The sequence below is a fragment of the Channa argus genome, chromosome 4, assembly GCF_033026475.1.
Source record: "Channa argus isolate prfri chromosome 4, Channa argus male v1.0, whole genome shotgun sequence".
NCBI classification, from domain to species: domain Eukaryota; kingdom Metazoa; phylum Chordata; class Actinopteri; order Anabantiformes; family Channidae; genus Channa; species Channa argus.
The window spans coordinates 1,639,257-1,665,781 of NC_090200.1; the positions used below are offsets into that span (position 1 = coordinate 1,639,257).

Below are 26,525 nucleotides of genomic sequence, written 5' to 3' on the forward strand. Positions count from 1 at the left end.
TTCTTACCCCTTAAATCCCCCTTAGTTGTGCAAGTAACCCCTTAAAAGCTCCTAAGTTATTACAGTGAATTTATGGAGCTAATATATTAGATTAACTGCATAAAAGGGGCCTTAAACATTATTTTTCAGAACGATGATTCATAGTTGCTGATATTTAGGTGTTCCTGCCCCATAAATCCACCTTTATAACTCATAAACCGTATTATCTTCTTATATAAAACCACATAGTTTGGATGTATAGTGACAAAACATTACATTTTTTGGGGGGTTAAGTAGGTTAAAAGCCCCTTAAATGACATAAAAGTGAACACTGTCTTCGTGTTTTTTAATTTAAACATAACTTTCATTTTGTTAATTAATTTTAAGGTGCTGCTACCTGTTAGATCCACCTCAGTCCAGAGCAAAACCCCTTAAAAACACAGTACAGTCCATTATTTAACTCCAAATCGGGGCAAAACCTACTAAAAACAAACTTGTCGACAGATCATCAAACACCTTCATCAGATCAATGAGACACAAAAATGACGCAACACAAAGCTCATTTCCATATAATTTAATTTCAAAAATAAATCTTTATTATCTCTTTACCTAAACTCCATAAACATTACTGGATTTTATGTAAACAAATACTTAAATACGCTGTATTATTTATTCTAAAATCTGTATTAAATCATTAATGGGACACACACATCTTTTCTCCTTTTACAAAGATATAACATGCCTGTGCACCTCACTTTGAAACGCAGTCTCTTAACTCTTTACCTTAAAGCTTCCCATTAAAGTCATTAAGTTATTTTAACATGATAATGGATAATATTTTATATGGCATTGTACTTGATCATATACATGGCTTAAGGGCTTTGTAAAAAGTAAAACACCTTTACAATGACTTCTAACTTATTTATTATTTAAATTAAATACTTCACAAATAGCTCTAGGTTGTAAGGTTTGGATTTTGTTATCCAAAACGTTTTGGTGGCAAATGGAGGATTGGTTGTCAGGGTTTTCAAGGATTTGTGTAAAGGGTTTCCACATGGATTAAGGAGTTTTGTAGAGGACAACCTTAAAAGTGCCCTAACGCATCAATTAAAATGGAAATTCAGGAAGTTTAAAACCTTTCACAAACCAAATAAAGTTAAAACCAATCCTTAATTTATAACTTGAAAGTGAGTTTGATTTTCTTGGGTACATTTAAAGCTTTTTTTCACCTCTTTAATCCCCTTAATTATGCAGAAAGCCTCTTAAAACCCCTTAAAATATTACAATTACAATTAATCCACAATCTGGGTTAAATGTGTACAATGAAATGATGAAATATCTAGATAACGAATAAAAACACCTTAAAATGTCATAATTTTCACCCGAAGATGTTTCATCCCAACATTAACATGTGCAAACTAAAGGGAAAGTTGTGTCGACCTTAAATCTACTCATCTGTTACCGAATGAATGGTTTTGCTTTTTTATGCTAACGGACCAATAAAAACTTCAGGGACAAGTTGAGGTTTCGTTGTGAGCATCTTAAGTGATCGTGGTTCCGTAGTGTTTCAGATCTTCAAACTGTCTTTGAAACGTGTGTTTCTCAGGTCATTCGGGCTCCGATTTGCTGGGTATTCGTTAGTTCAGGCAAGTGTTTGTGTCAGTTTACAGTTCTTTTCTCTTTATTCCAGTTAAATATCTCCGCACAGCCCGTCGTGGTCCTGTAAAGTATCTGGGTCAAAAGTTGAAGGGTTCTGGTTCCTTTTTGCTCACCTGTCATCTTGAGCTACAGCCAGCGGGTGGAGGCGTCCTGAGTCCAGCAGTATCCTCCCCAGCCAGTGCAAGAGCTGAGAGTACCAGTGGATCCCGTCAACATGGTGTCCAGCTGTGCCGGTCCAGCTGTGGATCAGCCTCAGTGGGAAGAAGGCCCAGTGAGCCAGGGAGTGCTGATCCACCACAGCGTAGCAGGACGCCACCACCCCGTCCACCACCAAAGTCCCGTGCTGGGTTAGCGGTGCAAACACCCCCCTCCTCTCCCTCATGCTGACCTGCGTGATCTGAGACAGATGTCCCTCGCTGTGCCTCTGTCCGGGCTTCCCCTCTGACACCAACACGCACCGTCCTGGCCGGACATTGCTGGCGTACGCAGTTCTGAGGGTGCCGCGGGCCGGCACCGCCCCCTCTGAGCAGTTCCCCTCAGACACAAACAGCAGGTGGGCGGCGGTGAGAGAGAGCTGGGCCCCGGATTCTGTCTGCAGGGCGTAGAAGTGTTTCAAGGTCGCAGGATCGCGGTCCAGGAAGGTCAGGACCTCGCTGAACAGCAGCTCGCCGCTGCCGTCGCTGCCTGACGAGGCCAGGACTCGTTCTCCGGGGCGCAGGTCTGTGATGGACTTCTGAGCACCACTCTCCAGCGTGACCAAAGCCTCACCGGGGAAACAGCCTCCAGACTTGGCTGCTACTGAGTGGTCTGAAACACAGAGAGACAAACAGACAAACAAAATTAATATATAGTATTGTAGTAAAATTTTATTTACTTTAGTTTGTAAAACTACATTTCGACATAGTATATTTTTTACTTGGTTCTGACTGTTTATGTCATTATTCAACTCAAACTTTTACTGCCTTATATGTCTATTTGGTTTGTTATAATTATGAATTGAAATGTAATATTTGGGTTTTATTCAATTTCATAATATGATGCAAAAAAAGACTCGTGGTGTAATGTGTCCATTTTGACTTGTCAGTTTTAAAGCGTTATTAAAAATTCCTTTTCATACGGTAAAAAATCCGACGTATGAGCCGTTGTTATTGTGAAGCAGTCAGACCACTGAGATACTTAAGCTGGCAGCCCCCAGCTCTGGAAAAATATTAATAATAATAATAATAATAATAATAGTAAAACTTGATTTGATACTGACTATTTTTTGTTATATGTTATGAATATAAATCATCCTTTTTAAATAAAGTGATTATTTGACGTGTTTCATTTACATTTAGTCATTTGTCAGACGCTTTTATCCAAAGCGACTTACAAGTGAGGTACAAGGCAGCAAAAATCGAAGTCAAGGAGAAAACATCAAAGCAAAGTCCTATCAGAAAAGTGTTCACAGTTCACGAGATACAAGTGCAAGAGAGCAGAAAGGTTTTTTTTTTTTATATTAAAGATTTAAGTGCATAGGAAGATGCATTATTTTATTGTATGTGAAAACGTTAATAACAATCACAATTTTGACTTATTATCTGATAATGTTTGAGACAAAAACTCACAATTTACATTCACGTCCAGTGTTTCTGCCTTTAGGCTGGATTGAGCTTCCATGTCTTTAAATGGCTTCAGCACAGCATAACTCTTTCCAACTTCCCGAAGCCAAATATTGGCTCATTCCTTTCAACCCAACATAAAAGAACAATAAAGGAGCTGCCAGATAAAAACTCCTGTTTGCAGCTTTGAATAATAACTTTGTGGGTCCAGGCAGGACTGTGTTGATGATAATGCATCAAGGTACTTGAAAATGACACTTGAGGACTGTCTGAAGTCTATCTGGGGATAAATATTTGTGGAAAGCAGGAAAGCCAAGGCCAGGTGATAAGATAAGTCAGGTGAAGGAGGAAGGAGCAGGGTAGGAAAATCAGGCAGCAGGTTAATCATCTGTCAAACCGACAGAGACACACGATCCAAGTCAAACGTTTAAAACAAGCTTAAACACAGGTTGGAGGTTTTTAATGTGACGGATGTCGACTGGCAGCTGTTTGACACGAGAAAGGTCAATTTGTAAAAATATGAGTATGTGAACGAAGCAAATGGGATCATACATGTAAAGTAGATACACTTTGAAATGATTTGGTTTCTTTTCTATTTCTAGACTATAGTTTTCACAGCTGGGCAGGTGTCAAGTGCTATAATCAACATACATAAGTTACAATTATGAAACGTGTTTTGACTGAAATGTCTCCTAAATAGTATAAATATCAAATCATTCTGATCTCTAGTTTAATGATTTGATTAATTTGTGTGAATTTCATTTACCAGTTTAGTTTTGATGGTGGACGTAGATATTCTTTGGGATTAGCTTCTAGAAAAACACTCATCGTTCACATCCAAGGAAAATATTTGTTATTTGACTATTTAGACTTAGATACTTTTAACGTGATATATCATCATTTAAATGTTTTTTTTTATATTTGTCGAACTGTTGTTGGCAGAACTGAGCTTCCATATGAAAACATGTTCCCAACTATCCTACAGGACAGAAAACCCTAAAAACTAAAAACAGTACTAAAAGTAAAAGTACTTATTATGCAGAATAACTCACTTTTAGAGTAGTAATATATGTAGTTATTGTATTTACTGACGGAATATTGTGTTTATGACAGAATGGTGCAGCTGCTGAAGGTGGAGCCTGTTAGTTTACATACTCTGTATATTAACTCAAAATAATACATCACAGTTTATTATACTAATCTGCATCTATGCAGGAAGCACAACTTTCACATTAATGTAGTGCAGTAAAATCCCAGTAACAAAGGTTTTATAAACACACAGCGTCTCATGAAATCTCTCCACCATGTTGGCCGTTAATTCCTTTAACAGATAAAACTTTAAATCATCCTTAGGAGCATAATCCGCCCTCCAAACCATATGTCTCATCAGAACGATGCAGTGCTTCACTCCGTTGCCATGCAACTACCATAAATTGACTGGATTTTAGGGGAAAATCTGTTCCTGGTTTGACCACAGACACACTTTTTATGTTGTTGATCTATGCCCCAAATCATTTTGCCTCTTTTTTTAGACATTGTGTGTCATATTGTGACTTTAGTCATCAAGTGCATCTACGTTTAATCTGAGCTCTGTGACTTTAAATCAGAAAACATGATCACTCACTTCATACCGAGGCTCTGTGCCCAGGGGCCCCCTGACCTCTCGGGCCCCTAGGCCTGTGCCTGGTAGGCCACTTTGAAAGTCCATCCATGTTTCGGGGATTTGTTTGGTGAAGCCTTTTCCTCAGCAGCCAACAACAATGTCTTTACCATGTCTCGCTTTGAGGAATTGTGAGGAAAATCAGGAGAAAAAAGAAAAAAGGGGAGAATTCAAAAAATGTGAAAAAAAAATACCAACTTGATTGGCTGCCCTTCTGATCAAGTCAAGGACTGGGCCCTCGCAACCCGATCTGGGAGGGAAGGAGAGAGGAGGGGAAGGAAGGGGAAAGTAGGAAAAGGAGAAATGAAGAAGGGAAAAAGAAAAGTTACCAAAATTGTTTCAGGGGCTGTTTAAGTGTTAATTCCTGGTGATTGTTTGATGTGTTGAGTCTAAAAGTCCGCAACTGATTTACTGCTGCAAGAGAAAAGCAGGCAACATATGGTCTTGTACAGAGACGTGCAGAGAAAAGTTTCTCAGGGGCAGATTTGGAAACGAGGCACCAGCAGAAAGCTGGTTTGAAATCATTCATTTTAATAATGGAAAATATCAACAATAACAAACCTTGCAAATAGTTGTTTTTAAAATATTTTTTTGAAACACTGATAATGACAATGATATGCTTTGATGTATTACTCTACGCTTCCTTTTAAAAACTATACATTTGATTCAATTTCTTAACAAGAAATTTCACTTATTTTATAAGCTTGACTTAAAATATCATTTTTTTTTTCTTCAATAAAGTTTTACATTTACAGAGAAAACGGTAATTTTGGTTTATACTAAATATAGTATTTTGACTTTTAAATGAAAGAGTTTAAAAAAAGTTATTTTGTATTATGATAATTTAAAAACATTTAAGCCATAATTTTGTAATTTTATGTGGAAAAGTGACTATTTTTCTTTACTTCAATACTGAAAAATGTGAGTTACAATTTGTACGTGATCATCTGGATGAACTGCCGCAGTAATTTCACTCATTAATATAAACTTTTTACAAAATAATTGTAAAACTGTAAAAATTGAATTATAGATTAATCGTGCCTTAACTTTTTAACCTTAACTTACAACCTTTAAACTCACAGAAAGAATTTTCATTATGTGTTTCAACCTTCTTTCGAGCTTCCGGACTGGAAGGTTAAAGTTAAAAGAATGTTTTTAAATGGACAGAAGCTCCGTGATGCCAAGACAGAAATGAAAAGTTAACAAGATTAAAAACAAAAGCAACAATAGTAAATAAGAATGAGGCACTTAGTCAAAATGTGTGACTAAAAGTAAACTTGAGATAAAAGTCAAATGTATTCTTGTAGTTTTTTTATGAATCATAATGCTGAATTGTGATGATCCAGTACAGGTAGCATAGTACCAGTAGCATTAGCATAGTGGTTGTCTTAGTGGCCCTAAACAGCTTAAAAGAAGCCAAGTCGTTTTAGACCTGATTTCAGCATGTAGACGAAGACAAGACAAGAATAAGCAAATTCAGCTTCCTTAAGACTCAAGCAAAGGATAGAAAAGGGAAACTAAAGATGTTAGTTAAGAGGAAAAAGAAAAAAACAGCTCCCGTAAAAGCCACTTTGTGTTTCTCTGACTGGTCGGCTGAAAGTTTTGGAGTCGGTGCAGCGAGTATCAGTTGGACTTACACATTTTTATAAGTTACTTGAAGGAGCATTTACAACAAAATTATCCAAAACTCAACATTTCTCAAAGCAAGTAACGATTAACATGTTCTATCTACAAGAACTGCAACGCTTTGCTTTAAATAAAATCACCCAAAACTTCCGCAGTTCAATTAAACGTTTTCACTGTCGACGGTTGAAAAGCTTCCAATTCGATTTACGTCAGTTACTCTGACTCTGGCTATTTCCTGGAAGGATTAATGCAATATGCCGTATTCCAGTTGAGGACGAATTATGCTGCCCCGGGTCCTGTGTGTGGTTTGGTTTAGGCTACAAGCTGTTTGCTTGAGGTTAGAGAAAATTTTAGTTACGTAATCAAATTTTTATATGTAAGCGCAGTTATGTTAAATCTCAACTGTGTTCATTTGTATGTGTCTCGGCAGAATGTGTCTTTGTAAATGAATTTCTTTATTTGTATAATTTAAAGTTTAAAGGTCTCACACCTTTAAACTTCCAGGCGTCTCACCTGACTTAACGCTGCAGTGGATGTGGGCTTTGGACTCGTAGTAAACCCAGTCGAACCCGGCCTCCACTGCCAGCCGTGCCAGCATGGCGTATTTGTTCCTGTCTCTGTCTGACGTGGTGATGTCCACCGCTCGGCCCTCGTAGTGCAGCGACTCCTCCGAGTGGTGGCCGTCCTCGTCCCAGCCCTCGGTGACCCGCAGCCGGACCCCGGGCCACAGGTTCATCACCGAGATGGCGAGAGAGTTGAGTTTGTCTTTGCAGCGCTGTAGCAGAGAGCAACAAATATTAGCAAGTATGAAAAGATCTACAGTATGTGCACTGTGTCCAAAAGTATGTGGACACTCATACTGGGTCCGGTCTTTCTCTAGTGTAATCGGTTGAATGGGGCCGGACCCCCACTGACAACATGCGAATGTTGGGACGATGCACCAGATCAGTTCTGGGACTCACTGGGTGCTGCCAGTGAAGTTCCACTGAAGCAGAGTTTGTAAGTTGTCTTTTGTTTGCACAGGAGACTGAGCGACCCCAGAAACCGAACCAGGGTTTAAGGCCCTGGTGCCACCGATGCTTCTCTGCTTGCGACTCGGCCCAAATGGAAACAATGGAAGTTTTATGTTTTGACTGACAGAATGAATGGATTCAGTTATGAAACTTTTATTAAATCAAGCTTGTGTGGCTGCAGGACGTCCTGTCGTTTCCCCGCAGCCCCTGAATGCGTCTCAGTGATGCCGCGGCTCATGAATTTCAGCCCGTTAAAGCCGAAAACTGGGATTAAACCCTATAAATGTCTTTTTCCATGTTGGCTGTGATAAGAATAGCTCGTGGCTCGGCGGCAACAGATGCCTTTTCACGGTGTTCAGTGGGTTTTGACATCTTGTGTTTTCTCTCTGCGGTCACAGCAACGAGCTGGACTTCATAAATCAGACGATAGACTTTGTTGGTTTTCCTTTCAAGGTACAGATCCACGGGGGTTTCTGTAGCAGCAGTTTAAGCACTAAACCGCTGGCTGCACAAACATTGGACGCTCGGGCTGACAACACGCGCCTGTGCGCAACTCCGCGCTGCAAAAAGTGTCGGTCTGCGCAGCTCGTCGGCGTCTACGAGTCTCGCTACGTTCAGTTTCTGCAAAAAGCTCAGTGCACGTGTGTCGAGAGATTTGCCCTTTAATGTCAAATCCCTGGCAGTTTGGAGACAAGTGAAACAATAACTGCAACGACGGAGCCGGTTGAGACGCGCAGCATTTTTTGCAGTGTGTTTTCACGGCGCCCAGGAAAAAGCGAATAAAACCTAAAGAGGCAAAAAAAAAAAAAAAAAAAAAAAAAAAATTCCGTATAATTGAGGCTTTAACACAAGTGAACTAAGCTATTTTTGTAAACGTGTGCTGCGAAAACAAACAAGAATTGACGCGGAATGGTAAAAGACAAACAGCAGGCTGTCTCCTGCGGCTTGGAGCCCATAAATTGTGCGCAGGGTGCGCGCTGCATTAAAAGGACAGTTTCTAAAGCTGCTCTTTGATTAACAAGGTCAAACGAGCTGATGTGGTGTCAACTTTTCCTGCAGTTGCAGATTCTGGACAAAAGCTCGAACCAAAGCAGCGATGCAGTCGATTTTTTACAAGTTTGAGTCGTTTAAAACAAATTCATACTGGTCGCTATGACATAGAGCGACTCGGACACGCGTGCAGGTGTTGTTCGTGTCTCTGCGCGTTTTGTCCCCGCGGGGAGAAGTTGTTGCAGTGCGCGCGTTTTTTGTCCCCCACGTGGGTCTGTGGACATAAACTGAGCCGCTCAAGGAGGAAGCCCGCGGTCACAGGAGCCAGACATAAATACTTTATTTCTGGGGAAATTGGGAGTCAAATAAATTCCACGCGGGGCCACATCGTTGACTGCGTCGTAAACTTTTTGACAGTCCAAAAGGCGACTGTCTCAAAACGGTAAACGTCAGTACACACTTGTCCCGGGCTCCAACCAAATCCGACGTTCGGGCTGTTTTTCTACACGCAACACGAAGTGAAACACAAGTCAGTGTTTTAATTAAGAGCGAGCGACTTTCCATAAGTTTTCAGACTCGGTTCCATCTGTTTTACGCACGAGTGAAGCAGAAAGAGGAGAAACTGATTCAAACTGATTCAAACTGCACTGTGTCAACAAGCTGCGGGTGTTTTTTTAACAATTGACTGGAGAATGACTTCTGCAAACAGAAGCGTGTTGCAATCAGCGTTTCCAATGAGAAGCACTGAGGGGGATGAAAAACGCAGTTTTATTGGGCAAAAGAGAATCTGCAAGTTGTGATTTTGAGTCTACAAAAATGCCGTGATGTAAAAAAACAGAACAAAAGACGATTTAGTTTAAGAGGGAATTTTCTGCACTGACGATCCTTGAGTCAATAAGAAACACCGAAACAGATAAGAGCAGTTAAAGGGCAAAGTGCACCGCAACACCACCTTCATAGAGGCGCTACGGTGGCCGGGAGACTTACCTGTGTCATCATGCGGTCTGCACCTGTATTCTCCTCATCCTTGAAGATGATGTCGGGGTTGTAGTTCGGCGTCAGCTCCTTGAAGCGCTCGGAGTTCCGGGTAATTTTCCCTTCGTACCTCCCGCTGGCTCCTAACATCTTCTCGGCCACGTTGGGGCTGAACTGCTTGTAGGCGAGCGGCACCAGCTTCCTCGGCGGCCGCCTCTTGCCGTGGCCTCTCCCCGGTCCGCAGCCCTCGCTGACCGGCCACAGGAGAAAGGCGCACCCGGCGAAGCACGTCACCAGCGTCGGGAGCAGCATCCCGTCGCGGGGCCAGTGTGTCGCCCCCCCGGCGGGAGGCCAAGCTGTTACCGCTGTATGTCTTTAGGTGTCCACCCCCACCCCACCCCCCCCGCGTGGGATCCCCTTTGTAACTTTAGAATGGAAGTGACGGATCAGGACCCATCCACGCGTCCCTAAAAGTCGCCATTCCCGGCGCGTAAAAGTGGCTGAAACAAGCTGGACCAGACGCGGACTTGTCCTCTGCGCTGCTAAAACGCTGCTGTCACGAGTGCACGCGGAGGCAGGGGCATAAATAGGCGAGGTGGGTTTGTCTTGGCAGGCAGGTTCAAAGAGGTCCCTCTGTGTCGGAGCTGTGAGAAACAGGCTGCAGACAGACACGGAGGCGCGCGGTGCGTGGGCAGCGTGTGTCTGTTGGGCACGGCGGTCAAAGGGTGTCCCCGCAGCGGTTTGTGCCTCTCGGGTTTGTCCTCAATGCGTCCCTGTGGGGCAGGGCTGCTGGCAGAAATGGAAATGGAAGAGATCCTGCTACAGTACAGATGAGGTGCCGCGGGAGGAGAGGGAGACCGCGCCCTGCTGGACCTGCCCTCTGCTCCGTGCTCTCCTCCCATCGGGGTGGCACAGGCCCCGCGTGCGCCTTCATCTGCTTATTGTCAGACAGCGCGGACGCGCTCACTGATCTTTGTCCTTTGGACCTGCGTCTACAAGTAAGGACGCAGGAGATCAGGTGCACGTCCTCAACCCCCTCCTCTCCCCCCGTAACATTTTAGACTGTGCAGAATGACATAAGAGCCTTTTTCTTGCTGCAGGGACAAGCTGATAGTTTTTAAAGTCGGTCCGAAAACAGGAGTCAGAAAGTGATGGGGAGCAAAATGCTCCTGCTGTGTCGCTGCCTGATGCCTTCATGATGGTTTGGATTTCTAAACACATCCTGTGCAAAGTAGCTGTTAAAGAGCAACACCACACTCCTCTGTGGACACTGATGTTATTGTGTTATTGTGCTTTTCCAGAGTTGAAATTTCCTCAGTTCTTTCATTCCCACCAGCAACACACGAAGTTGAAGGTAAATCCCACATAAATGACGGGATTCAGGGAAATCTTTAAATCAGGCAAACAAGGTCTTCAGGGACAGAGACGGACATCACATCTCACTGTGACAGAATATTTGACCTGTACTGGCCACAGTACAGATCAAAGCACTGCAGATGCTGGAAATATCAGGACCTGACGTAAACCTTGTCAACCACCAGTTTCTAAAAATACAGCAGCAGACAATAAAATGAGCCCACTAACGACCGACGGCTTTGTTCTGCGAGACAAATCTTCAGGGTGACGTGTGCACAGACGGACGCAGCGTGGGCCCAGTTGGGCTGAAGCTCAGTTGTTGTGCAGAGAGATCAGCTGTGGATCACTGCAGTGGATGATGTCAGGGGAAAGAGAGGCAGAGAGACGGCACCCAACATCTGACCGCTGAGCCCACTGAGCCCCCTGCTGAGGTCAGACCCTCAATCACCTGAGCCCAAACTGGGGTCTGAGGACCACCAGGGCCCCAAAGTGAGAGGATGACCTTGTGTTCTTTTTTTATGACAAATTCAAGGTGAGAGATTTCAAAAGTCAAAAACAAGTCATTGTAATTTCTACAGATGGTAATGTTTTCAATTTAGTGGAAGTTTGCTGGTTATTTTCTAGTGAACAGAGCTGTAAATGTTCAGTTCCATCTGCTCATTATATTTAATTTATAATGTTCTCTCAATGAGATCAAAATAGAAGAGAAAAAATGACCCAAATTGACCAAAATAGAGACACGAAACGACCCAAAGTAGACAGTAAATGTCCAGAAATAGACAAAGTGACTGAAAAGAGACCCACTGTCACAACCAACACACGACACCAAATTACCCAACAAAAAGGTGACAAACGACCGGAACAGACACAAATCACCTCAGGAACTGAGACCAAATATAGCAGGAAGAAAAGAGGGTCAACACAAGACACCAAATGACGAAAACAGACACAACAACAACAACAAAAAGGAAGAAATCCATAAAAATCGGAGAGATTTCCGGTTTAAATAACACACACAAACAGAAAGCGTTGGATTCCTTCAGAGCCGAGCAGACAAACAGTGACTTTTCTACTTCAATAGCATTCCCCAGATGCTGCAACACCTTGAGTCAACATCTCACTGTGCTCTGAAAAAAGCCGAGCGGCCGCTCTTATCGACCACCGTCAGGCCATTATACTCCAGAAAAAAGAAACTTCACCTTTACGAGCACACACACACACACACACACACAAAAAAGAGGATTTTGTGACTTTAAGCTGCATCTGGATTCTTACACACAGAAAAGTGATTTGATCGAGGGAATTTAAATAAAGTTTCTATTCAAAGAGTGTTTTTACTACTTTTTACTTCTGCTTTGGTAAATAACTGAGCACAGACGTCTAAATGGTTCTTAAATCTTTAATCATCAAATTTGCAATTACCCCCCAAAATTCAATACATCTGTCACAATTACATGAAAACAAATTCATCAACAAGAAATAAAGACACAACTTGTTTACTTAGCTGAAGATGTGTCCAAAAACTCCAACATGTTACAGAGCACAAACCAAACCTGACCTGTCAGATCACCAATTCATTAAAAAGAGAGCAAAGCTTAGATTTTCTTCTAAAAGCTGTTAATAAAATCTAATTTAAACAAAATTAAAACCTGTAGTTTTCTTTATAGTAAAAGCTTAAAGATAAGACAGAGGTTTTAAAGTCTTTTTGTAAATGAAGTTGTGTGTGCGTGCGTGTGTGTGTCCTACGGCTCGGGTCATCTGAACAGGCCGACCTTCTTCTTCTTTGGTTTGGAGGACAGTCGCTCTGAGGGGTTGGACGTGGCGGGTTGAGACTGAGGAGGACAGATGTTTGCCTTTAGTATCTTTTACACTGTTGTATAGTTTTACTTTAAAAACATATACAGTCAAAATGTTTCATAATTCTTCAGTCGTAAATATTTCAGCACGTACTGAAAGTCACATGCAGGTTATTCGGAGTCCTGTACACTCCTGAGAACTTTACTTGTAACGATGAACATGCGACAGTTTCTTGTTATTTAACAAACACTGATGTTTTCTTCCTGCTCTACCTGTTGTACTGTGGGTCTGTCGGCCATCTTGGCTTTGGTGACGTCTTCCTTCCCGTTCTGTGTCTGTTCTCCTTCCTCCTCAGCTGATTCACTAATCACAGGTCCGACATCTGGAGGACGAGGATGCAGATGCTCAGGAACATTAGAAAATTGTTTAGCTTCCCTTTCTCCAATTTTCCAAGATTTAAACCAATGAATCTCAAAAGATGTAAAAACAATATTTCAATTTGTTGAAAAGACCTGAGATTTAACTCTGGTTTAACTTGACTTAGAACCTCGTGTAAATACATGAAACTTAACCCTGACTCTGTCTCTAAGACTTGACTATAATTTAAAGACCTGACAGTTCACTGGGACTTTAGCTTCAAGACTTCAGATTTGACTCTGGCCCATAACTAAAGTTTGGACATTTGACTCACACTCTAGTGTGAAGACCTGAGACTTTACTCTGAGTGTCTGTAAAACTGGAGATTGGACTCAGTCTCTACAGCGTAAAGTACAGCGTCCTGAAGTTTCAGAACATTTTTCATGACCCGTGAACCTCAGTGGGCTTTTCTGGACTTTAAATCAAACACACCTAAAGATGGAGTGAGGTCCAGTTCTTCCTCCAAGGTCTGGTCCTCGTCGTCGAAACGCTCCTCAGACAGTTTGCGCTTTCGTGCGTTTCCTTGAGCGACGACGGCCGCGTACAGGTTCTGCAGGTCGGCGTCGAGGCCCAGATCGTCCGGCTGCTCAGAACACAGCAGAGGAAGAGCCTGGAGGGAGGGAAACTGTGTGTTTACAATCTGTAATGTCGTTCTGATTGTCCACAGTGTCAGTGTTGCAGAGGACAGATGGTGCGTGTTGTCCAGACCGTACACAGCGGCACCTTTTGAAGCTTTAAGGCCAAAAACCTCTGAAAATTAAAGAGAAATAATCAGGTTTGTGAACTTGAACAAGAGTTCAAGTTTCCTTTTAAGCACAGCTTGGTGCCGTGGGTATGTTTGTTTTATGGTCCTGCTGTGGGAGTCACATGTCTGAGGTGTGATGCAGGGTGTGCCGAGGCTGCGATAACCCTGTAATCAAAGCAGCATTATTGGGCCGGCTGACCGGAGACCTGGAACAAATGAAACACACACACACACACACACACAGGTCTGACAGATAAGGCTGTAAACTCCTGCGACATTATGCGACTGCACGGTCGACGCATAGAAAAACACACGCTATTCACTAAATCTTTCAGTTTTTTTCCTCCAATGGAGGACAAACTCTCCAAATTAGCTCCTCAAATATTGACCAGGAGAAACGGTGGTCTCACACTCGCTGTCAGGGCAGAGGGGCTCCTGAACACACTGTGGTCAGGTTTTGAGGTTTCGCATTGATTTATTTTTGTTATTTGTTTGTTTAAATATCGTAAAAATAAATGTGCGCTCTGGTGAGGCTTAGTTCTGCTTTGGGCACAGAGCAACCAATGTGCAGCAGAAAGCCCACCTTATTCTCTCTTTTTATTCCCTTTTTCCCCCTCTACCCCCCACCCCACACCTCCTCCTCCCTGGCTGCCAACCAGCTCACTTCATATTATTTGATCTAAAATGTTGGGCTCAATTTGTTGGATCCGGCTGCCCTGAAGCGCTAAAACTTTCTTATGTGATAGTGTGAAGCCCCTCCTCTGCTCTCCACGGAAGCCCACGTCTGCCAAAAATCAAAGGGCTAGTAAAGTGTCAGTGAATGTTAGGACATAAAAAAGAAATTAAGAATTCCAGTATTTTCTAAAAACAGAGCCCATTGCTGACACCTTTCAACGCATCTTCAAAAGTATGTAGTGTTTATTACTTTCATTTGTGCCACGAGGTTTTTGTAACAACAGCTTCCAACCTTGTCTATTCATAATATAAAGAGGATAATAAAGTAGCATTATGACTATTTCCAAGTATATTTAAAACGTTTTAGTTTTTTTTCTAGGCAGAAAAGGTCTGTAAAGTTTAGGAAAGGTAAAATAAAAGTGGGTTGTTCCCTGCTGCTGTTGACATGATAGAAAATACTAGAAGAGGAATAAAACCGTGATTACAGCAGGTCAATAACCGCTCTGTGAAGCTCCCTCCCTGCTGTTGTAACGGAGCAAAGTCCTACCAGCACACAGGAATTGAGTAAGGGGGTGGAGCAGCAGCACTCACCTGGTGCTACACCTTCAAACTGTGTCCCCTGTTTAACAGTAAAGCATCATGTGTGCAGACCGTGATGAGAGGAAGGGGAGAGCTGGCAGCAGGTTGGTGATTTCTATTATTAGCAGGTAAACACTTCTGGTTTTAGACAAACTGCTGCTGTTGTTGTTTTTTAAGTTTGGAGGGGGGAGGGGGGTCTGGTGCCAGAGAGTCTCCCACTCACTCGCTCCGATGCCCCATCGCTGATCCCAAAACAACTCCTCAAACACAAGTTTACTTTTCTCTCGTCGGCACCTCAGTTTCCCGTCCTGAAACGTTTGAAACCCAAAAACCTAAGAATATGAACTGATGAGTGAAGAGGTGTCGACGCCCAGTTGAAACAGGAGAAAGACAAGTTTGATACAAAGTGATGAGGTCAGGGGCACAATATTTAATTTACAGATTTTCCAGCTAAGAAAGTGCAGTTTGTGACCAAAATGTCATATCTACAGGTCCCTAAAGCACCGAGCAGCTGTGGTGAAGGCTTCACACCAGACCTTTAAAAATACCTTCACTTGCAATAACGCGTGTTTGGAAATTCTCTCAGATAACAGCCTAGATCCTGAGTTGGTCCCACGGGATGAAATTCCATGTTTAAAATGACCTCTATGACTTTGAAAAAGACAAGAAAATGTCCTCAAAATAATCAAAAATCCACAAAAGAATTTGAAAAAACAAAAACAGAGACACAATGTTTCCAAAGATATTTTTTTAAATGACAGACTATAAAAAAAATATACAAAAAAATGAACTCAAGACTTGAATAATGACACAAACTCTTCCCAAAAAGACCCAAAGTGACTGCAAACAGCTGAAGAATGACCAAAAAGAGACACCCAAATAAAATATTATAATTAAGGGGAACACAACTACCAAAAATACACAACAAATGAACCCAAAGGGATGAAAAACAACTGAAAAATGACACGAAATGGCTGCAAACACTCGAAAACAATGAACATAAACAAAAGTTCAGTGAAAAACTGTTGTTCCCAAAACTGTTGACCTCAATAACAACTGAGTCAGAGTCAAAGAGTATTTTTAGCCCCGCACATCATGACAGCAGAGACATTCAAAATGAAGAAAAGAATTCAGTGATTTAACAGGACAAGACGGCAGTGACGTCTGCAGAGACGTGACGTAAACCAAAGCAGAGGCAGGTGAAGACCTCACCGTGAGCTCCGACGCCATCCACACCTGCCCTGTGGTCACGTCTCCCTTCAGGGTGATGACGCCCGCAATGGCACTTTACGCCGAGTCCAACGTTTGAGGCTCGTGTTGAAGCCGATTCATCTGCAGCAGGAGGCATCACGGGTAACATGCGGCACAACAGGAGGCCGCAGTGTGCGCGACGGACAAGACCTGCTGCCGCCGCCGCCGTGTTTCGTGCTGCTCAGTCTCATGATGTCTTTGTGGGACACCGCGCTGGCCGGTCCAGGCTCGGCCCAGTGGCCGGCAGCTGAGGATGGGGAGCAGCCAGGCCACAGAAGGCCTAATTACAGACCCAGAGCGGGGACAACCCTGTGGAAACTGTGCGCAACTGACAGAAGGCAGAGAGAGTGGTTTTTGTTTTGCCCTTTTCTTTTTTCTTTTTACTCCTTAAAGGAGAAGAAACTGTAGCCAAGATGAAGTTGATCAATTAAGTCCATAAAAATGTCTGAAAAGTCCATTGAAAGCTCTCAGGGTGCAAAGAGACAGCTGCTGTCACGCAAAACAAAGACAATAAGCCAAAGAAAGCAAAGCTTACTTAAGAAGTCAACACGGGAAAACATCACGTCCAATATTAATATTTGTTCGTGTTCTTCTTCCAGGAGAGGAACCTTGACACTATTTTCATGGTAATGTTAATGGAACCACATGAACCCTGAGGGAACCATTCTCATTGCATATGGATCTGATCAGATTTGGTCGAATGGGGATTTTCCTCCATGGATCCGGACTCTCCGCTCCACTACTTTCCCTGTCTGCACACATGCAGAAATCTTATTTCAGAAAGACTCAGAAATCTTAGTATAGGCGGCAGAGAAATCACCGGTTTTTAACAGGACAGTTAAGAAATCAGCAATAACGGAGAATATGAGCAGGCTACAAAGCAGGTGAACAGAGTCAAACAGCAGCCTTATTACACAAATCCATGACGGGCAGCTTCTGGCTGCTGCAGTTTGGCCCTTGTGAAGCTTTATTCTGACGCACAAATGGATCAATTACAAAGACTGGATCACACAACAGTCGGCACCAACTGGCCCCCGACTTCAACATCTGTGGCCTGGATTGGTCCCATTAGCCATCATGGCTCAGTCGGTGTCAGAATCTTGTGGCGAAGAAGTGAAATATTCTGAGTTCGTGTCAAGCCGCCGGCACCGCTTTGAGCCTCGCCTACTTACCACCCAGACTCTGAATTCCTCACGTATGTGAGATAACGAGCTGCTCGCCGCTGTTTACCAGAGTCAATGATTTACTCAGGACAGAGGGAGAAGAAGAGGCCACCACCTTACTCCACTTTCTAAACTGCTCTGGACGTCTTTGCATCCAACTCTGGAACACATCATTAGGAAAGTCTGCATCTTCTGCATCAGACTGATCAGTGTCTGCAGCAAGTATTTTAGCCTCCATCCGCTGCTGTGGTCTTTATTTAGAGACGCTGGTTGAAGCAAATGAATATTAGGAATCTGCTCCTCCTGTTCATGTGGAGCACTACGTAGCATTTAGGGATAATTTCTTCACCCGTTTGAGCGAGTAATCACTACCCGGGCTTTTACAGGAGATGGCAAACCGTTCATCTCAGTGCAGTGAAGAAAAGAAATGGTTTCCTACACATTTTGATTTTCACTCAATACAAAACCTGAACCCAAAAACATTCAATTCAACCAACAAATGCAGGAAATGTGGAGTAAGGTGGGCCAACTTTGGAAGCCGCAACCATGATTCTGTGCAGCTCAAATGAGGCGTTTGGGTCAAAAGTGGCCACTAATTGTCACGTGTCATCACGCTGCACCGTGGTTACCGTGGAGACGTGAAGATGCCGCCCAGCCTACTGACAGCTCATTCCAGAGCTGACAACTGTGATGCTGCTGCTGCATGAGCGCACACACACACAAGCACGAAGATATAAAACAGCCACACCAACACACATCTCTGAAAACCCAACAGCATGTGTCACAGCCTGCTCAGTGTGGATGAGTACTCCCCTCTACTGGTTCATGAGCTGCTGCGTACACACACACACACACACACACACACACACACACACACACACACACACACACACACACACACACACACACACACACACACACACACACACACACACACACACACACACACACACACACACACACACACACACACACACACACACACACACACACACACACACACACACACACACACACACACACACACACACACACACACACACACACACACACACACACACACACACACACACACACACACACACACACACACACACACACACACACACACACACACACACACACACACACACACACACACACACACACACACACACACACACACACACAATTTAGGCCCTAAGGGAAACTGATGTGATCCTCAAAGAACTGCTTTAGTCTGCACCCAAGTTAAAGCCCAGTGTGTGCGTATCAGTGGGAAGTGGAGGCTAATTCCACCCATGTAAATGTTGACCTGAGCTGGGTGGGGTGTTTGTGTGGGGCGTCCATGGAAAGCTGCAGATGAAAATAAAAGCTGCTGCTCCTGTCATCATGGTCTCTCTTTCGCTGTCCCTTTGCCTTTTGCTCTCCTTGGTGTGGGAAACGAAGGCCACAAATGGCGCAAGCACTAACACACACACACTTATAGAAATAGTAGAAGAGGAGATGCAATAAGGCGGAAAACTTTTTTCTTTTCTTTCCTGAAGATATTTGTCCACTGTGCTCTCTGTTGGCACTACGTAAATAACTATAAATGTCAGAGAGGTTCAAGTTTAAGGAAGAAAAACTGGAGCTGAAACTGGAGCTGCGTGGTTTTTGCAAGACACACACACACACTAATCAGTCGGTAACAGCACTTTTATCTTTAATATCTTACCTTCGATATAGTACAGTACAACAGCTTAGTTCTGCATAAAGACTGGAAACAGGAAGTCAATGAAGAGAAATTTGTGCAAACACAGGCAGAAGATGCAAACTCCACACAGAAAAGCCACATTTCTGTAACCGTTTGGAAGGAACAGACTCACTCTGTTAGGAAAAAGTCATAATGAGCACAACACCACACCTAACTGAATCACTGGGAATAAAAACAAAGATGTGGAGATCAGGACGCAGGCTAGACAAGGTAAACACTCCGACACTTAATCACTACGTGCGTATGGGAGGTTGAGTAGGTAGTGGAAGTGCTAATGTTCTCATGAAGGTCACAGCCAGATGTTTAAAGGATAACTACACCCTCAAATTCTTCAAACTACAAATATCATACTGCTACTGTTTTCTGCCAGCGAGTCAGGTTGCAGTTCACATGCATGTCTGTCCATGTCCTAAAGCGAATTCTCGAGTCCTGAGGTGGCAAACTTGAAGAAACGGTTCCTGACATTTTACATTCACAAAAACAGGACGGATGGACTGATGGACACCCTTTAAAGACAGCACCAGAGGAACGACGGGGACGATGATCGGCCCTAATTATCTCGTTGCAGATAGAAGATGTGTGGATGGATCAAACTTCCACAATCCAAAATGACTCAAACTCAGTAAATATGAGCATTTAAATAAATCTGCAACATTGTCTTCTGTCAACAAATCACTGTGTGATGATGCAGACAGCACATAACTATAGTGTGAAGTTAGCATTTATTAATATCTGTGGACACTGCCCTGAAATGTAGTAGTGTTTTGGTTTTTGTCTCATTTTCCTGTTAGGGAAAAAAAAAAAAGCCTTTTGGGAGTTTTAGTTCAGTTTCATAACTGCGTAAACTCCGTGGACGACTGTATGACGCAGAAAAAGGCTGCAAGTTGATCCTGAGTTAACATATGAGAAGCAATTTTGCCAGAATATTTTAAATGTGAGATTATGAAAATATGGCGTTTATCAGTTGGTAAATTTGAGATGTGGGGTAAACAGCTTTAAAAACAGATTAAATATCACAGCATATGAGTTTTGTCCTGCAGGGTGGATGTTGCCGTGGACAAACACAAGTCACAGGCTGGACTGACAACACACACACACACTCTCTAACCTGATAGATACATACTACACACACGCGCCAAACGCCTTCACTTTTCTGATTCACACACACACAGTGCTCCATCTCCGTTTGACGCGTCCCTGAGACATTTTTCCTCAGGACGTTTTATTTCAGTATGGACTTTGGTCTGAAGCCGTCCTCATCGCAACCTGGTGGAATTTACCACGAGAGAAAAATACTTTGATCCCCTACTCGTCATCATCATCATCATCTTCTTCTTCTTCTTCTGTGGTTTCTGACTGTCCACTCACTTCACCCCACCATCAACTCAATCACGAAGAAGCAGCAAACAGAGGCACCACTGTGACCCTTAGGTAACTTTCCATGGCCAGAGTCGGTGCCTTTCCACCACCTGAAAATGTGATTCTTTCCTGGTTTGTCCTTTAAAATCAACCAACCAACAAACAGACTGGTTTCCTGTCTGATGCAACAAACTGAATTATACATCAGTGTGTGGAGGAAAGTCCTTTAAATGTTCCATGACCTTCACACGAAATCAGCTTCTTTTTTTTTTTAATGTGTCCTTTCCTGCAGACGAACAAAGGGCATTAGCTAATTTTAGTTTCTCTATTTGTACAGGAGCTAAAAAGAGGATACAGTCACTCACTTATTACAAGTTATGAGTGAGTCAAAATAAGACTTTACTGTAAAAGGAAAAAGATTAAGAAAGCGTTGGGTGATGAATGGAATAGGTTTAATTCGAATGAATTTTATTTCTGTGTGAAGCACAGAAACATGCTCCGACTGGATAAACATAGATCTACAGTGTATAGATAGAGTCCACAGTCTGAAAAAGCCACAAGACTACAGACAAAGCCATTTCATTGTTTTTGCACCTCCGGGATCCTATTGTGTCCGTCTGTCGGCCTGTAAGAATAATGGTCATTTGGTCATTTTAATGACTGTTTTGTGATTCATTTCTAGAATGACATTTTTCATATTACTACATCTATATCTTTTGGATTATTTTGTGTCCGTTTTTTGTGTCGGTGCATCTTTGGAATAATTGTTTGGACATGTTTGTTGTTTCTTTATGGCTATTGTTTGTGCAACTGGGATAATTTTGTACATTGTAAATATTGAGTCATTGGTATCTTTTTTTTTTCCATTATTTATTTGTGATTTTTGTGTAATTGATTTGATTTTTAGATACTTTTATTTTTGTTTCTTGTATTGTTCATGTCCTATGTTTTTAGGACAAATATGTGTCTATTTATAATTAATGTTGTGTCGTTAGTATATTTACTGACAATAATACTACTTTTTGCAAGTTGGAGTCGACTTTCATTATGTTGCGTCTTTAAACTGAGCTGTGTGACTTTCAAACACGAAAGATAATACACAACACTCACTTGTGGCCCAGGGACCCCCTTGACCCACAAACCGTAGGTCAAAACATATCCAAGTATCTACCTCTAATTGCTACAAGTTAGAGGATGAATTTTGGTGGAACCATAGAACTGCATCGTAATTATGTACAACATTGGTTATACAAGACAAAGTCCTGCAATTAAAATCTTTATGAATCCAGAACTGTTCAGACCACACGCTTTTCTTAGCTTTTCTCACCAAAACCAAAAACAATAAAAAGCCTGACAGCGAATAAAACCTGCAGCCAATTAAACAAATGACAACATACCTATGAGTGAAGAGAAAATTAAATAATAATAAAAAAAGCAGGAGACAGCAGACAGACACATCTCCGAGATTCCTCAGATCAATCTGAAATGTTCAGCCAGCCAATCATCACACAAACATAAAAACGGAGCAGGAGTCAGAGTCAGAGATGAGAAATTCCACACCTGTATACAGTAAACACACACACACAAACTCAGAAAATGAAAAATCTCGGGCCCTGGTCTGGTTCTGACTGGATGACAGAAACATCCGCTGCTGTTCATTCCCACTGTCAGTAAATGATCAGGAATGAAGCAGAGATGAAAGTAGAAAACGGGCTCAGACAACAGGCTGCAGGGTGTGTGTGTGTGTGTGTGTGTGTGTGTGTGTGTGTGTGTGTGTGTGTGTGTGTGTGTGTGTGTGTGTGTGTGTGTGTGTGTGTGTGTGTGTGTGTGTGTGTGTGTGTGTAGGCAGCCTCTGACCTTTGCCATGAACTCCTCTCTGTAGGTCTGCTCCTCAAAAATGTCCGTCTGCAACCGCTCTGGATGCAAATACACACACACACACACACACACAAACCTGGATTATAAGCAGAACATCTTCCAATCTCTGCAGCAGTTTAACCTCTGATTTTTACGAATATATGTTTTTATTTACGTAGAACATTTTTCAGCTTCTATTTCTGGAGTTGTGAGTAACCTCTAGCTGAGTTTTAAACATACTGCACAATGACAAACTGGAGGAAATCTAATATTTATTGCTGCAAACTACATTTGGCTGAAGGTCAAACTAGCTGAATGATTGGCTGATATATAAATGTGTGTGCGGACACCTCTGCTGAGCGTGGCTCCGTTCTCTCTGTAATCCTGGATCTCTGCGTCCTTCCTCAGCAGCAAACCTCCCAGTTGCTCCACCTGACGATGCAGCAGGCGGCTCATCACCAGCAGGGGGCGCACCAGCTGAACACACACCTGAATACACACACAGTGGGTGTCAGGCAGGAGGGTGGGGATTTAAACAATCGTGTTTAAATCTGAGCTGAAGCAAATTGTGGTCTGTTCTTCTAATTACTTCCTTAATTCTTTTACACACTTTTAGATTGTGCACAATTCACGTTATTATTTTGCTGCTGTTAAGAAAAACAGTACATGAGTATAGGAAAGTTGTTTCTCTTCGTTTTACAGTTTTAAAGATTTTAATTTAATTGTAATGTAAATGCTCCAATACATGTGTCCTACACTACTTTTTTGGTACTAAAGCTAACAAAGAAATTAGCATTTTCATCTGATCTAATTTAAAGGATAAATAATCACTACATTTTCAAATTAGGAAAACGATTACAATTTTTTTAAATCTTTTAAAGGAAAAATGTTAAACTTCTTCATTGTGAATAAACTAGACACAAAATAACCTAGAAGATTTTAAACATTGTTTTTAAAAATGAAAAAAAAAAAAAAAAGATTTAAAAATGATCCCAAAAATGACCACAAAACAATACAACAGTCTCATCTGTAGTTGTTCTGTCTCTCTTTTGGTCTCTGCTTTTACGGAATATGAGAATGAGGCAGCACAGGGTAGTAAAGTGAGTTGTTAACATGTGATTTTGTGATCACTTTAAGCTTATTGTTCCTCTGAGGATTTAATCTTTGGCAGAAGAGTGAAGTTTGTCTGATGAAAGGCCCATGATCCATGGGGCCATACCAAAGTGACGGGGGCAGGGGTGCAGTGGAACTCCCAGTAGAAGGGCAGACCTGCCAGTTCGCTCTTCAGCCTCATGTTGATGTTTCCATCTTCCTGTCGCATCAGGGAGATCTGAGCCTTGGTTGCAGCTCTGTCGCTGCTCCCTGAAAAACAGGGCTGAGCCACCTCACACAGGTGGGAGAAGAAGGCTCTGACCTGGGCCTTCAAACGTCTGTTCAGCTCCTGGTAGAAGGACAAATATTTGAAGCTATGTTGCAGTAAAACGTGCCAAAAGCGAAGATGTACCTATAGTTCTGCAGAAAACTGCACCTGTGCTCGCGTCTCGATGGCAACTGAGTCCATCCTCTCCTCCCACACACAGTTCCTGTCCATCAGCAGGATGTGGTATGATGCGTCTCCAAACCAGATCTTGGCGAGGAGCTGGCAGCCACTGATGTTCACAGGAAGCCAGGGACGCTGCAGGAGCATGTCAGCGGAGGCTCCACCAACCTCCATCGTGGCAGAAGGTCCCAAGCAGAAACACTACATGGAGAACAGAGAGATTCAAGTTGGAGACAGTCAAGTTTCAGATGAATCATTGGTACAAAAGATGCATAACAGCGTAAAAAAACATCTAGTTTTTTGGGTTACCAAAAAAATTATACATCAAAGCTACATGTCCGCGTTTGTTCACAATGACTCCCAAGATGCATTTGGGTATGAAATCACACAGCTTATACTGTGTTCATGCCACATGTTAAAACATGTTCTTATGAGCAGCCGAGTTGGAAAAGTCACTTGTCTTAACCTCCAACTTGTTATTTTGAGTCAGAGATTTCAGAAATGTGTTACTATTACAACATTTCCCACTTGAAAGAACGAAGCGTCAACATAAGGCGTCTAAACAGGCACCACCACCACCAGCAGCTGCATGAGTGGTGCGGACGACCACCATCTTAACTCACCTCTCTAATGCTCCTGAGTTGTTGTTATGGCAACTGATTCCTTCCTCTTTATTGTGCTCACTACATTTAGATCAGCTTCTTCTTCACAGCAACAGCTGAGACTCAATAGTGTAGTATTTTGGTCACCCACCATAACATTTTTTTTTAAAAAAGTTTGATAATTAATGATGGAACCACATGATTATTAAATTATTGTTGCCCGCAATCAGTTTGACAGGTGTCATGTACATAAAAATGATATAACATGCGTGTTATATGTTTGTAAAGTTTTGTCTCCAGTGGGACTGAAATCAAACAAAAGTGTAGAAAGTCGGGTTTTAATACATATGTCTTAGTTTGGGGAAACTGTTATGTTTCATTATCTTTGCATATTTTATAGACAAAAAGTTAGTTTGATTGTTTGGAGAATCTGCAGACTCAACACTGTGGATCAAAACTGGTTTCTGAACAAAACACGTGTTGTGAAAGTGGACAACCATAAACACTGGATCTTTTTTTTTTTTTAAATCACTCACCTCCGAGGAATGTGGCCCTAAATTCCGGACTGAGATGTGATAAAGCCGCGTTACAGACGCCGTCCAGGCCGCATAATCACCAGCTTGCAGCAGCGTGACCGCGGTGGCGGCTCCTGCGGGCTCCGGGCTCCTGTCCGCTGCTCTCTAATGGGACTGTTTTCGGGGAAAGACACGGCGTTTTTTCTCGTCAGCCTTCATTTGCAACACAATGCACGCTTCGGAGGCTGACACACGCCAATTTGGAAATCACAAAAACTCCAAATTAGTAACTTTATGACAACAATATACAGCCCCACAAAGCTGGAGACGGATGCCAGCGGTCAGAGGCTGTCAGGGGACACGACTCGCTCGGTCCTGGAAGCAGAGCGCGTCCCACCAAACTCCATTCACAAATCTCTGACTTTCAACGTGTTTCTCACAAAAGTTAAGACTTTATTCTCAGCACAAGCAGGAACACGTCGTACCAAGCCCGCAAACAAAGCTCCTCTCTCAACGGCTGTCGCATCATTCGCTTTAGCGAAACGGGATATGTATTAAAACTGTTAAAAACACACTGTTAGCTCCAAATGCTGGTTAATATGAGCGTTGCCAGCTAATTGAAGAGAAAAACAATTCTCACGTCAAACCTAATGTAAAAACCTGAAAGATGAACAGGACGGGAAACACCCACTGTGCGTCGGGGTCCGACTGTTAAGCTCATTACTTTAAGGGGAAATGAGACGCTACGTTTGCCAAACGCTCGCTGTCCATCGTAACGAAGTGTACTTCACACATTATTACATCGCAACAAATTACAAATCACAGCTAGAATTGCTAAACACATCAAACTTTAAAAGAACCACCGTTAGCAACGACAGCAGCTGCTCCTCCACCGGTTCCACCACCGACGTCAAACGGTACTGCATTTTCAAACGTTCCGGTTTATACACATCTTCACTCTCCTCCTCCTCATCATCGCCTTCTTCTTCTGTTCCTTTCCGCTCATAATAATTAATGCTTCTGTTAAAGAATTCTAGTCTCTGCGAAAACAATGTTTGTATACTTTTGTAAAGGTTGTGAACCTGATTAAGAATGAAGTTTCAATTTCTCCGTAATCAAAATCCAACTTAAAACCAGTCCAAATAAATCCATTGTCTACCCTGAGATGTTTCATTTTAGGATTTATTCATCCATAGCAACCAGGTGTAGCCCAGTGATAAATTTAAATATTTAAAATATATTAAGTAATTTAAATAGATAAATAAACAAGGTTTGTTAGATAACTACTTATTTACAAATGCACAGATGAATAGGTAAAACTGGGCCAAATTGTATATTTTGTTATATTTGTTGTAAAATGTTTCTGATATAAAATGTTGAATTCATGGGTTAAAATGTTTAAAATGTTTTGTTGTATGTGGTATATTTTTG

The 26,525-nt window shown here is 42.3% G+C and overlaps 2 protein-coding genes across 5 annotated transcripts; both read right to left on the bottom strand.

Moving 5' to 3' along the window:
- Window positions 1–567: 567 nt before the first annotated feature.
- On the bottom strand, window positions 568–9,874 carry LOC137126027 (indian hedgehog B protein-like). Its single transcript, XM_067502415.1, has 3 exons — window positions 9,516–9,874; window positions 7,039–7,300; window positions 568–2,445 (listed from the first exon to the last, which is right to left on the bottom strand). The coding sequence occupies exons 1-3, from the start codon at window positions 9,813–9,815 to the stop codon at window positions 1,748–1,750; spliced, it is 1,260 nt and encodes a 419-aa protein (XP_067358516.1). The 5' UTR covers window positions 9,816–9,874; the 3' UTR covers window positions 568–1,747.
- Window positions 9,875–12,242: 2,368 nt separating this feature from the next.
- Window positions 12,243–26,100, bottom strand: nhej1 (nonhomologous end-joining factor 1). 4 transcript variants are annotated; one of them, XM_067502419.1, is made up of 9 exons: window positions 25,958–26,081; window positions 25,116–25,268; window positions 23,966–24,178; window positions 23,657–23,878; window positions 22,788–22,926; window positions 22,438–22,496; window positions 13,506–13,683; window positions 12,929–13,038; window positions 12,243–12,691 (listed from the first exon to the last, which is right to left on the bottom strand). In XM_067502419.1, exons 3-9 carry the CDS (start codon window positions 24,149–24,151, stop codon window positions 12,614–12,616), a joined length of 972 nt encoding a protein of 323 aa, XP_067358520.1. In that variant the 5' UTR covers window positions 24,152–24,178; window positions 25,116–25,268; window positions 25,958–26,081; the 3' UTR covers window positions 12,243–12,613. The 4 variants fall into 4 exon arrangements, with proteins under 4 accessions (XP_067358520.1, XP_067358521.1, XP_067358518.1 ...); XM_067502420.1 differs by having other exon boundaries at window positions 25,116–25,339; window positions 25,958–25,995; XM_067502417.1 differs by lacking the exon at window positions 25,116–25,268 and having other exon boundaries at window positions 25,958–26,100.
- Between the last annotated feature and the right edge of the window lie 425 nt (window positions 26,101–26,525).

Bases quoted from the DNA above. Each gene is read 5' to 3' on its own strand.
- nhej1 (XM_067502417.1), bottom strand. From the start codon at position 26,020: ATGCAGTACCGTTTGACGTCGGTGGTGGAACCGGTGGAGGAGCAGCTG. The intron at 24,179-25,957 runs GTGGTTCTTTTA...TTCTCCATGTAG, and splicing joins AGCTGCTGTCGTTGCTAACG to TGTTTCTGCTTGGGACCTTC. The intron at 13,684-22,437 runs GTCAGAGGCTGC...CCCTCCCTCCAG, and splicing joins GAGAGGAGTTCATGGCAAAG to GCTCTTCCTCTGCTGTGTTC.
- LOC137126027 (XM_067502415.1), bottom strand. From the start codon at position 9,815: ATGCTGCTCCCGACGCTGGTGACGTGCTTCGCCGGGTGCGCCTTTCTC. The intron at 7,301-9,515 runs GTAAGTCTCCCG...TCTCTGCTACAG, and splicing joins CAGACCGCATGATGACACAG to CGCTGCAAAGACAAACTCAA. The intron at 2,446-7,038 runs GTGAGACGCCTG...TCTGTGTTTCAG, and splicing joins CCACTGCAGCGTTAAGTCAG to ACCACTCAGTAGCAGCCAAG.